This window comes from Pelodiscus sinensis, chromosome 5, assembly GCF_052426305.1.
Source record: "Pelodiscus sinensis isolate ZL-2025 chromosome 5, ASM5242630v1, whole genome shotgun sequence".
Taxonomy (NCBI): domain Eukaryota; kingdom Metazoa; phylum Chordata; order Testudines; family Trionychidae; genus Pelodiscus; species Pelodiscus sinensis.
This window is the reverse complement of record NC_143056.1, coordinates 121,456,724-121,469,664: the sequence shown is the minus strand read 5'-3', so window position 1 is coordinate 121,469,664 and position 12,941 is coordinate 121,456,724. Positions and strand designations below refer to the sequence as shown.

Genomic DNA, 12,941 nt, shown 5'->3' with positions numbered 1-12,941 from the left:
CCTTTGGGGGACAGAAACACTACATTTTATGTCTTCTACAGATTAGCATACACTGCTGGTGCCTGACCTACAATATTGTTCAGACACCGCCGAGATGTACAAGGTATTCTGATAACATAGGGCACAGTTTAGTAGCTCAGGAGAAAAGGGGAGATTTTCCCAGCTACTGAGCTCGCTAACGATATGCAGTGGAGTAAGAGAGACCCATCCTCTGCTTGCCGAACCGGTCCTGGTAGCTAAGTCTGCAGCTGCCCACCACAGCATAGGACTGATTTGAATGGGTAGTAAGAGAGGCCTGCAGGGAGTCATTGGCCTGCTTGATTTGTGTATCAGGCACAAGTAACCAGTTAGAGGTAAGACACCTTTGATCACAGGCCTGGTAGCATGTGCAACAGATATGGAAGGACACAGGTCCTATTTCTAAAGGTCACAGCATTTGGGTATCAAGCTCCCAAGTATGGTAGGAATCCTCACAATAGATTTTAACATATAAACTCACTGGGTAAGGGGCCAGGCACCACGTGATCATTGAAACCAGACCAGCAGCTTCTCCTCCCTGTGCAGAGTAGCTGTTTGGGAGAGAGAGCAGAAGGAGGGCTTGATGCAAAGGACACCATGCCCAGGTATCTTAGGGCTGAGACAAAGGCCCAGACTGGGCCTTTGATGTTTGTTGCCTGGGCAGATGGCACAGAACAGAGCAATTATTGAGTGATCCGTCCTATCATCCACTTCCATCAACTGTAAGTCGGAGGTTTAGGGATGCCCAGAACTTGGAGTTACATCCCTGACCATCTTACCCATTGATTGACCTATTCTCCAGGAACATATCTTGTTCTTTTTTGAACCCATTTATACTTTTGGCCTTCATAACATCCCCCAGCAATAAGTTCCACAGATTAACAGTGCATGGTGTGAAGATGTTCTTTCTTATGTTAGTTTAAAACCAGCTGTCTATTTATTTTATTGGAGACCCCTGGTTCTTGAGTTACGTGAAAGAATAAATACCACTTCCTTAGTCACTTTCTCCACTCCATTCATGATTTTACAGACCCCTGTCATATCCCTTCTTAGTCATCTCTTTTCCAAGCTGAACACTGCCTGTCTTTTTAACTTCCCTCATATGGAAGCTGTTCCATCCCCCTCACCAGTGATTTTTGTTGCCCTTCTCTGTATGTTTTCCAATTCTAGTAGATCTTTTTTAGATGAAGTGACCACAACTGCAAGCAGTATTCACACAGCAGGCATACCATGGGTTTTATACAGTGGCATTTTGCTATTTTCCATTTCCTAATATTCTGTTAGCTTTTCTGATTGTTGACCTGACATTCTCAGAGAACTATCCACTATGACTCCATAGTCTCTTTCTTGAGTAGGAACTGTTAACCCCTTCATTTTGAATATATAGTTGTGATAACGTTTTTCAATGTACAAATCTTTGCTTTTATGAACACTGAATTTCACTTCCCATTTTGTTGTTCAGACACCCAGTTTTGTGATATCCCTTAGTTAAGTCCAAAGCAGACTGCAGAGAGTTACAATCTTGAGTAATTTTTGTCATCTGCAAACTTTTTCACCTCACTCTTTACCCTTTTTTTCCAAGATCATTTATGAATACAGGCAGTCCCCGGGTTACGTACAAGATAGGGACTGTAGGTTTTTTCTTAAGTTGAATCTGTATGTAAGTCGGAACTGGTGTCCAGATTCAGACACTGCTGAAACTGACCGCCAGTTCTGACTTACATACAGAATCAACTTAAGAACCCCAGGCGTCCCCAAGTCAGCTGCTGCTGAAACTGATCAGCAGCTGATTCCAGGAAGCCCGGGGCAGAGCAACTCTGCCTGGGGCTTCCTGTAGTCAGCGCTGGTCAGTTTCAGCAGAAGCTGACTTGGGGACGCCTGGGGCAGAGCAGCTGGGGTGCTACTGGACCAACCCAGCAGCACCCCATCTGCTCTGCCCCAGACGTCCTGATTGAGCCGCTGCTGAAACTGACCAGCAGCGGCTGAATCAGGACCTGGGGCAGAGCAGCTGGGGTGCTGCCGGTTTGGTCCAGTAGTGCCCACGGGCGCTGCAGGACCAATCGGCAGCGCCCCAGCTGCTCTGCCCCAGAGTCCAAAACAAAAGCCTGGTCTGCTGGGGGGGGGGGGGAGCACACTAGCTGCGCCCCCCCCCCCCAGCAGACCAGGGACACGGGGAGCAGAGCCGCAGCGGCAGCGGGGTGCCACGCCTCTGAGGCTTTGCTCTGGCAAAGCCTCTGAGGCGCGGGACCCCCCGCGGCTGCGGCTTCAGTCAGGGTGCCTGTGGTCTGCTGGGGACCGTCCCCAGCAGACCACAGGCACCCGGACTGAAGCCGCAGCCGCGGGGGGTCCCGCGCCTCTGAGGCTTTGCCAGAGCAAAGCCTCAGAGGCGCGGGGAACCGCCGCTGCTGCCGCTCCAGTCTGGATGCCTGTGGTCTGCTGGGGACGGTCCCCAGCAGACCACAGGCACCCGGACTGAAGCCGCAGCCGCGGGGGGTCCCGCGCCTCTGAGGCTTTGCCAGAGCAAAGCCTCAGAGGCGCGGGGAACCGCCGCTGCTGCCGCTTTGACTGAAGCGGCAGCAGCGGCGGTTCCCCGCGCCTCTGAGGCTTTGCTCTGGCAAAGCCTCAGAAGCGCGGGAACCCGCCCGCTGCTGCCGCTTGGGTCCCGGTGCCTGTGGTCTGCTGGGGACGGTCCCCAGCAGACCACAGGCACCGGCACCCAAGTGGCAGCAGCAGCGGTTCCCGCGCTTCCGAGGCTTTGCTCTGGCAAAGCCTCAGAAGCGCGGGAACCCGCCCGGTGCCCCTGGTCTGCTGGAGACGGTCTCCAGCAGACCAGGGGCACCGGAGCAGCTTACGAACGGGGCTTTCTCGCCCCGACTTCCGGGGCGAGAAAGCTCCGTTCGTAAGTGCGGATCCGACATAAGTCGGATCCGCGTAAGTCGGGGACTGCCTGTACATCGAACAGCACTGGCCCCAGTACTGATTTCTGGGGGACCCTGCTCTCTCTCTCTCTCTCTCGCCAGTGAAAACTAACCGTTTACTCCTATCCTTTGTTTCCTGTCTTTTAAATAATTACTAATTCATGAAAGAACCTTCTCTCTTATCTTATAATTGCTTATTTTGCTTCAAAGTCTTAGGTGAGGTACCTTATCAAAAACTTTCTGAAAGTCCTAGTACATTATATACATTGGATCAGTCTTATCCACGTTTGTTGAACTTCTCAAACAATTCTAATAAGGGAGTTATCATTTCCCTTTACAAAAGCTGTTGATTCTTTCACAACACAGTACTTGGTAATTCAGCCAATTTGCCTGGTACAGCACTACAATTAGGCTTACCAGCCTGTTATTTCCAGGATCACCTCTGAGGTCTTTTTTAAAAATTGGCATCACATTAGCTAACTAACATACCTCAGTTGGTATTTCTGCAATTGCTTACTTGAATTCCTTTATGACTCTTGGATAAATACCACTTGGTCCTGGTGAGCTACTACTGTTTAATTTATTAATTGGCTTTATGGGGGATGTCCATTTAACTAGAGCCTTCATTGTGATTTTTTTAAAGTTTCCATGCAGCTTGCAGGCATTTCCCGTTTGTGACTGTTCCTTTTAATTTCTGTTTAACTAGCATCCTCATTTTTGTATTGCTCCCCTTTGTGAAGTTAAATGCTACTATGGTGGGTTTCTTTGGTATCTTCCGCACCATATGGATGTTAAATGTAATTACATTGTGGTCACTATTACCAAGTGGTCCAGCTGTATTCATCTCTTGGACCAACTCCTGTGCCCCTGCTAGGGCTAAAACAAGAATTGTTTCTCCCCTTGTGGGCTGTTTGTTGGAACTGTGTTTGTTGCCCTTTGTGAGCAGTATATGGATGAAGACCATGGATGGGCTGAAGGACTTGCTAAATCACTGTCCTGATAGAACTCATCTGTTGACATATTTTGCAAACATCTAAAGCAGTGGCTGGCCTGCTCACTTGGTAGATACCATAGCGAACAACCATGTGAACTGGGAGATGCCATGGGGCTGGGGTTGCCCAGGCTGGTGGGGCTTGAGAGCACTGCTTGGCACTTCTCTCAGTCATCCGAAAGAGAAGGGCAAGGTTAGCTCAGCAGCCCCTCATTGCTAGCTTTGGACATTACTTGCCTTGACCACTGGATCCTTGTCCTATTGGACCGTCCTACTTTTCACCAATGTCCCTCCTCAGATCTCCGCACTGTCCTGCCTCCTGCTGCATCAGTTTCAGTTTCCTTCTCCTCACTTCATGGTTCTGCAGAGTTCTGCTCCTGCCTGCCTCTCACCTCTTCTTAGCTCCTCTCTCTTGTCACTCAGGGCACTGATAGTGCCACTCTGCTCTGCTGTCACCTCCCACTTCTGACGCTGGGCCATTCCTGCCTATGCCTGGAACAGCCTCTCTGCTCTGGGGCAACAAGCCCTTTCCCTCTCCCCTTTTCAGTGCTTCCTGAAAACATGCTGCCTGCTGAGCACTGTGTAATCTGGACTGGGGTGTTCCTTACGCTCACTGCCACACCTAGCCATGATAAGATATGTGCATGCAGGTCTGTTAATAAACATGATATGAAGCAACACAATTCCTGTTACAAAAGCTTGGCGTGAGAAAGCAAAGCCAGATGCTCTGTGCCTCATTCTTGCCTTTCACTTGTCTGAACAGCTCATCCTCTCCTTTCTCCTCCATGTCTAATACTCACCCTTCCATTATCTTTTAGGCTATGTACACAGTACAGCTTACATCGATATAAATTGTGTCATGCAAGGGTGTCATGCAAGAATAAGCTACCCCCTACCCCGTGTGACACAAGTTACACCAACCTAAGTGTCAGTCAGTGTAGGCCAGTGTTTCCCAATTGGTACTCTGAGGAACCCTGGGGTTCTGTGAAGCGAAAGTAAGGGTTCAGCAAGAACACGGCACTTCCCGGCCCTCTCTTAAAGAAACGGAGTCTATTTTGCAGCTTTTTTTTTGCTTGACAAATTTTATCCTGGCAACCCTAGGGATTCCTTGAAATTCTTTGAAGCTGAAAAGGGTTCCGTGGCCAAATAAAATTGGGAAATACTGGTGTAGGAAATGCTACGTCAGCAGGAGAGTTTGCAATTGGAGCAATTCAGTTGATGGGAGAGCTCCCCCCAGCTTAGATTGTCTGCACTATCTGGGCTGCTATGAACTGTGCTGTGCAGCCCCAGTCTCAGTTTGTGGTCTGATTCCATTCTCACTGACAGCAATGGGAGTTTTACTATTGGCTTCAGTAGGAGCTGGTTGGATCCGTGGATAACAAGTTCTTTGGGGTCAGGTGCTTAGGGAGTTTTTTAGATTTGTATAGCCCTGTGCACCTTTGTACCACTAAAACAAACAAGCAAACAAGCAAACAAGCAAACAAGCAAACAAGCAAACAAGCAAACAAACAGCTGCAGCAGGAAGGTGAGCTCTAAAAAGTAGTAGTTAGCATCTGTATACTTCTTAACATATACAATGCAAGGAGCAGCTACTAAATAATTAACCTTCAAAACACTCCTATGAGGTACATAAGTAATGATATCCCCATTTCACAGAAGGGGAAAACTGAAGACTGAGAAGTAAGGTGATTTGCCCATGATCACACACAGCAAGCAATGGCAGAGTCAGGATTAGAAATCAAGATCTCACAACTCATAGGGCTATGCTGTTTCCTGTAGGTCACAATGCTTGGGATTCTACAATTGGGAAAACAGCTGCTAGCAATGGAAATGCGGGAGATGAAGCCCATGCACACACCCTGCCGGTTGGAGTAGCTTGAAGGATGCAAAACATACCAGTTTAGTTAGTAGGAGGAAAAAAGACCAGTAGACCCATTCCTTTATGCACTGTGAGACTATACTGAGAGGATGTGATCATCATCATTCTTCAAGACATTATGGTGTAGCTCTCAAGATTAACCCCTAAAACTGGATCAATAATGCTGCTCAAAAGTTGACATTTCAAATTTTTCTTCTTTTACAAATCCTCCCCAAGACATTTTTGAGGGTTCAAGAAAAACCTATTTTCAGATAGGGATGTAAATAACCATTCAACTAGTTAACCACTTAAATGGATAAAATTATACTGTTTAACTGGTTAAACATTGGCAGGATGGCAGAAGGAGCCCAGTTTCCGCCTACCCACTTGGGCTGAGTCGGAGCAGCCAGTGTCCTGCCAGATGACCCAGTGCAGGTGGGGCCAGGGTCCTGCCTGCCTAGGCTGCTCTGGCGTGGCCAGGGCCCCGATGCAGGTGTGGTCCTAGCTGCTGCTCCCACAGGGCTGGGGTCCCACTGGCTTGATACAAGCTCAGCCCTGCCTGCCACTCCCATGTGGCTAGCCAGACTCAACCCTGGCTGCTCCAGTCTGGCACTGTTGGCCATCCAACCAGTTACTCAGAAAGTAGTCCGGTAAGCCTAATGCTTACAAGTAACCTGTTACCCTTTTACACCCCCTATTTTCAGTTTTCCAAAATGTTATCGAAAGTAATATCAATTATTTTGAAAATATCAAACTTTTTTTCAGCTTTTTTTTTTAAATTTTGACACAAACAATTTAGTGAATTTGACCTGACTGCATTTAAAAAAACATTTTGCCCAGAAGTAATGAAGAGCTTTTGTGCAGAGTGGTGGGTGTTTGTAATTTCCTTTCAGATAAACTTTGCTTGGAGGCCCTAAGCCAGCTTTTTGAGGCAGGGGAGCCATACCTCACTAGCACTCTTCTGATAAAAAGCCAGGTACACTGTAAGGTTAACCTTCATTTCCTTGACAAACTAGCCCTCCGCCCCTGGCTTCCAGAAATCAAGTTACCAGCAATATGAAAATCCAGGCATGTTGTTTGTGAGTCTCTACATAAGATTAATATATTTTTCTACACATGCACAGTTTCCAATGATTTGATTAATCCAGTAAATTCAGAGGGGGTAAGAAATACAGAAGAGTCAATCATGTGAGCTATATTAAGTGCTTGTTTTCTTTTTTCAGAACAAAGGAAGAAATACTCCAACTCCAATGTAATTATGCATGAGACATCACAGTACCACGTACAGGTGAGTTTGCACAGAGTCCTTATGGGAGTGAGCAATAAACTGCATCGATGATAGATGCAGATAATGACTCTTGGTTCATGTATATCACGACCTTGCTTAATTCACTATGCATGGCACATCGAGGAACCTAATTAGTTCAGAGGCTAATTAGAAGCCTTTCTACAAATGAGCAAAGGTCACTTTACTCACATGAAGTTACTGATAGTAGCTCATAAGAAAACCTCTTGAACTGCACATTCCTTCCTTTAGTTTTTGGGACACAGTTCACTAGTTCTTTTTTCTTTTTCCCATGCCCGATGAGCTTTGGGGGCTAATGTAAATGTACTGGTACAGCATGTCCCATTCCATGGGATCACCAGTTTGTTGACAGTGGATCTGTGCTTCTAAGCCAACTGAATCTGGGGTAAAGAGCTTCCTGCTTGGCTTTGTAATGACCATTTTCTGGCCAAAGGTTGCCAGGTGCAAGATGAATCAGGCACAAGAAAGCATTCCATTAGCATTCTAGGCCATGACTGTAAAACCCCAAGAAATAAAAAGGCATCTAAAATTTGTCATATTTGTTCAGTGCACGAGGCAAGAAAATTAAGGAATTGGATTTTTGAGATAGGAACCTCTGATGAATTCTTTCCTATCTACTGAAAAAACTCCCCTTCCTCTTGCTGTGGAGATCTCATCCAGGAAAGCACCTCAGCACATGCTTAACTTTAAGCAGATACCTGAGCAATCCCCTTGATTAGAATGTGACTACTCAGCTGCTTAAAGCTAAGCTTATACTTAAGTACTCTATTGGATTGGGGCCTTTTTTGTTTTGTATAAAGTAATCTGATGGCTAAGAGCCCCACTTTTACTTTTGGTCATTGATGTGTATCTAGATTTTCACTGAAGAAAAGGTCCCGAACATTTGCCAGTTAACAAGAATATTAAACCACAATTTCAATTAGTCCTCACTCTAGAAAAAGTGTGCTGTGTGCTGTGCAACTGTGTAACTGCACTAGAGCTTTGTATTGTTCATATTACTATGAATGACAACATAATACAACCTTTACATGGCTCCATTTCCTGCTGGCTTGTCATTTTTATATGCATGCTTGTACAGACACATGCTATGCACCACATGCTGAATGACTCAAGGTTCATTTTCTCTCATCCTTTTTCGTAAGTCTCAGATGCAGTATTTTCCATCTGGTTTTTATTTTAACCATTATTAGACACCCTATAGTATCGTGTACCAAAGGAAGTCTTAGTGGCAGAAAAGGGACTTTAAACAGTGACACACTTCAGCCCTCATTAGTTATGTTTCATGCCACCCACTTCTGAGGCTCCACCTTGAACTTTGATCAGAGCAAATAGGTTTTCATCACCATCCTGCCAGCTGTATGTGTTTTCATAAAAAATGAGTTGGCCTTTTATATGCATGAACAGTGATTTGTATGCTGATAAAACTAACATTACTAAATTACAGTCATGGTCCATTCTTACACATATATTGGATCTGAATCACATTAGAAATGAAAGAAATTACATTTTGCTTTTAGGCTTTCAACTTTTCTTAAAATGTGATAAATACAGGTCAGTAACAAACTTCTCCTCTTTCCCTTAGTAGCTTAAAAAATGGTCCCAGTATCTAGATAAGACTGAATAAGGTGGGGGGGAGGGGGGAAATCTACCAATGCATGCAATGATGGTCACGTGAGCATCTATGACCTCTATTGATATTAATATAATCAACAGCAAATACCAGGAGGAATTTATGAAGACTGTAAAACAACATGTGGGCAAAATCCATAGAGCTGATTAGCATTCCTGGCAGCAACTGTAAATTCAATTCAATTTTGTCACCTGAGTAACACAAATTTAGATAATATTATTACCTTTATGATGTAGCATTTGGAATAACATTTTAGAATGACCATAAAACACCTTACAGGACTATGTAGCACTTTAAAGACTAACAAGATGGTTTATTAGATGATGAGCTTTCGTGGGCCAGTTTTATTAGATGATGAGCTTTCGTTGGCCATCATCTAATAAACCATCTTGTTAGTCTTTAAAGTGCTACATAGTCCTGTATTTTGTTTCAGCTACACCAGACTAACACGGCTACATTTCTATCACCATAAAACACCTGATAGTGTTAATTCTCACCTGGGTGCATGGCCAGACGTGGTTTTCACCATAGTTTCATTTATGTAAGGCTTGATTCAGTGTCCAAGGCAATCAATGGGAGTCTTCTTTGTATTTGAAGGCTGTCGAAATGGGCCCCTATTAAGTGCTAGGCATTTTACCCACTTTCTTCCCTCCATCCAATGCCACATCTTGGCCTAGCTTTTTCACATCTCATGGATGTCTAGTTAGCAACTCAAATGCAACGTGGCCAAAACTGAACTTTTCCTCTTGCCCTCCCCAAATCGCCCATCTATCACCACAGATACTACCACCATCTTTCCAGTCACTCATGCAGGCTTCATCTTCAACTTGACCCTCTCTAGATCCACGTGTCCAGGCAGTGTCTCGCACTGGCTGAATCTTCATACATAGCATTTCCGAGGTCTGGCCTTCTCTGCCTGTCCAGACTGCTGGTGCTCCTGTCTAGGCTCTTCTCTGACCTCTAATCTCTTCCTCTCTTGACCTCAGCTGCAACAAACTTGCCGTCCTCGAACCCATTCAAAATGCTGATGCCTGCATGGTTTCCCTGGCACATGGTTCTAACTACATGAACCCTCTTCTTTGAGTCTTCCCACAGGCTCCTCCTCCTTCTCCATACCCAACACAAACATCTCACCTTCGCCTTTGAGGCCCTTTGTCTTTTAGCTCCAACGTACCAAACAGAGGTCTTACCATAGTGCCACGCTGACCCACCTCAGTCGATCAGTGAGGGCAGCCTTTATTACTAATCAGTCTACTTCAAACTCAGACCCTTTTGTGATATCACCATTGCCACCTCTTCCAGGTGGGGAAATCCACAAATCCACCATCTTCTCCTTGGTCAAGCGCCTCCTTCAGTCTCACCTCTGTCACCGTGCCTAAAGAACACTGCTGACAACGGCTAGCCAGGCGGATAGTGACTGCTCCGTGATATGCTCATTCTCCCCAGCTGCCCCATGGGTCTGATTTATTCACCTGTGCTGGTCCATCATATTTCTAGACTGTGAACTATCTGGACTTTTTGTAAAGTGCCTGAACCAGTGGTTCTCTATCCTTGATTGAGACCATTCACCACTACTGTAATACAGCTTGGAACTCCCTGGTCCAGCACCTTTGGGACCTGACTGATCCCGGACGAGGGATTTTGTTGGACCAGGGGTGGTCATATTTTTGGTGCCTTGTGCTTTTCCCTGAGCTAGGGCTGGATTCTTCAAGGTGCAGGCCACTCTCAGCTCCCTCTATTCACCCAGAGAAGAGCTGGCTGAGTGGAAAATCAACACAAAGTTACCCCACTTTTTTTTTATTTTGAAAATTGTGTCCAAATATTTCTATTTAAAAAAAAAAGTTGAAATGACATTGATTTTTCAACCCCCCCCCCCAAAGTACTGACCCCTTGCACTCACGAGGCATTTGGATCCTCATAGGTTTGGTACAAGAACAAATCCATCTTCATATCATAAAGAGGAGTTTATGGCTGACATCAAACAAATAGTTTTAAAAAATACTGGCTAGTTCCAAACACTCTGGTTTTCCTACTTGTCCTACTATTTACCTACCAAAAAGGAAAAGAAGGGTTATGAGAGAGAGCTAAGTCCTTGGTTGTGCCAGAACAATGGGATGTGCCTGGAATTCGATTGTTTCTCATAAAATGGAAAGGGAGGAGTATGGTAGGGGGTAGTTATACTGCAGAAAGACCACAAGGGGGCAGCTTGGGCTAGATATGGGGACTGGATTGGTTATAATCCCATCGGGCCATTAGGGGACCGGTGTGGGAAAAGAGACAACTCTTTACTATATATTTCAGAGAGTTTGTTTCTGTGTCTCTTCATCTGGTATCTGTCTGTCCCCCAGCTGGGGACATGCACTCCTTCCCCTGACTGTGCCCATTGCAGCTGCAGTAGCCATGTACAGGTGCTTCTCAGCTGGCTTGATGCTGCTGCGGTGAGAGAGGGCTAGAGTTGTCCTCTCTCCCTGGGGCAGCCTGAATACTGAACCACCCATCCCCATCCCAGTGCAATGATTTAAATGAAGAACCAACCTTGATTGCAAGGGTGGAATCCACAAGCTAGCGGAAACAAATGTCATTTTTATGCAGAATACCCTCCCCCACCCCTTCCTTCCATGTTCATCTCCTCCACTTCCCAGCGTGGTACTTTCTCCTACGCGCAGTCGCTATAGCAGCACAAAGCCTACACGCCAGCACAATCATGCAAACACCAAGGTTCAGAGACCCTCCATAAGTGTGATCCTATACAAGTGCAATTTGTAATGGGTCCATCGCCTGCTTTAGGAAATAGTAAGACGAGCTTAGAGCTGTGTGGAAATGCCTGCAAGTGCCATCATGTCTGGAATTCTGCTACCTAAGCAGAGCTGCCTTCAGTCCCAAGCAGAGAAGTTACACAACGTGTGGGAGGAAGGGGGGACTGAATGCAGTTGGTTATGGGGAAGGGGTTCATAGAGAAGCGCTATGAAAGCCTCGGCACAGGTTTCTCTAGGTTTGGGAGGAAGGAAAACTAGGGAACTCCTGTAATTCCACCAGTGATTAATTTACAAAGAAAGAAATGCCAGGACTCAAGCAGGTTTCTTGTTTCTTTCATAACTTACAGCAAGCCCAAAGGTGCTAGAGCGATGAATTGCCAAGTCTCAAAGTGCAGGGACTCAGATCTTGCAAGCCCTGGCACAAAGTAAGCACTGACTGCCACAGTGCAAAGCTGATGGGGGAGCAAACCACAAGGGGATATGAAAACAAGGAGGGATTCCTTTTCTGTAGCTGAGCTGGGAAGCAAAATATGGCAGGTTCTGGCAACCTTTTATATAAACAGGTACTACAGCCTGCACTGGAAGTCATAGGCCATGTTCATGATCTAACACAGTGTCTCTCAAACTTTTTTTTATAAGTACCCCTTTAAAAAAAAAAGTACCCCCAGTACCTACAGTTTTCAGACACACACAATTTTTTTCTACCGTTGAAACACATTTGTTTAAACCAGTGGTCCCCAACCTTTTCAGGTTGTCGGGCGCCAGGGGGCGTGGCCATTCGCCCGCCGGGCGCCAGGGGGCGTGGCCATTCGCCTGCCGGGCGCCAGGGGGCGGGGACACGTGCGCGCCCGGGGGCGGCCCCCCCCATAGCCACGCGCCCGGGGGCGGGGCTCCCACCCTCAAGCGCCGCGCGCCCGGGGCCGGCGCCCCCCCCGCCGAGCACCGCGCCCCCCGGGGCCGGCGCCCCCCCCGTCAAGCGCGCCCCCCCCCGCAAGCGCCCGTGCGCCATGTGCCCGGGGCCAGGCCAGCCCCGAGCACCTGGCGGGCGCATTCAAATGCGCCCGCGGGCACCATGTTGGGGACCACGGGTTTAAACAATATAATCGTAGCCGGGCTGGCGATGACATTTTTGGGTATAAAAAGTATAAAAATAATAAAGTGCTGTAAAAACAAAAAAAATCAGTTTTCTCCAAATTTCAGTTGTTTTGACCTACCCACCAGACATCTCTTGCATACCCCTACGGGTGCTCATACCACTGGTTGAGAAACACTGATCTAACGCACAAGAGTGGCCATAGTGTTACTGCTGTGTCTGGGTCGTTACCATAGCATGTGGTTACATTTTTGCCAAGGAATATGGGAGAATGGAGGGATGCAGTGGAAGTCTGAGTTGGGCAATACAAGACAGCAGGAGTGTGTCGTACAGGAAAACTCCAAGAAGACTCTTGAATTTGGGGCTGCCCT

General features: G+C 46.6%; 1 protein-coding gene across 4 annotated transcripts in view; it reads left to right on the top strand.

Annotated features, from left to right (window-relative positions):
- EPS8L2 (EPS8 signaling adaptor L2) overlaps positions 1 to 12,941 on the top strand; it is a 114,574-nt gene that overhangs the window by 60,373 nt on the left and 41,260 nt on the right. For all 4 annotated transcript variants that reach the window (XM_006124878.5, XM_006124875.5, XM_006124877.5 and 1 more), the window contains one exon: positions 7,009 to 7,073. In XM_006124878.5, the coding sequence (XP_006124940.3) occupies positions 7,009 to 7,073 (65 nt within the window). The remainder of the gene's footprint in view (positions 1 to 7,008; positions 7,074 to 12,941) is intronic.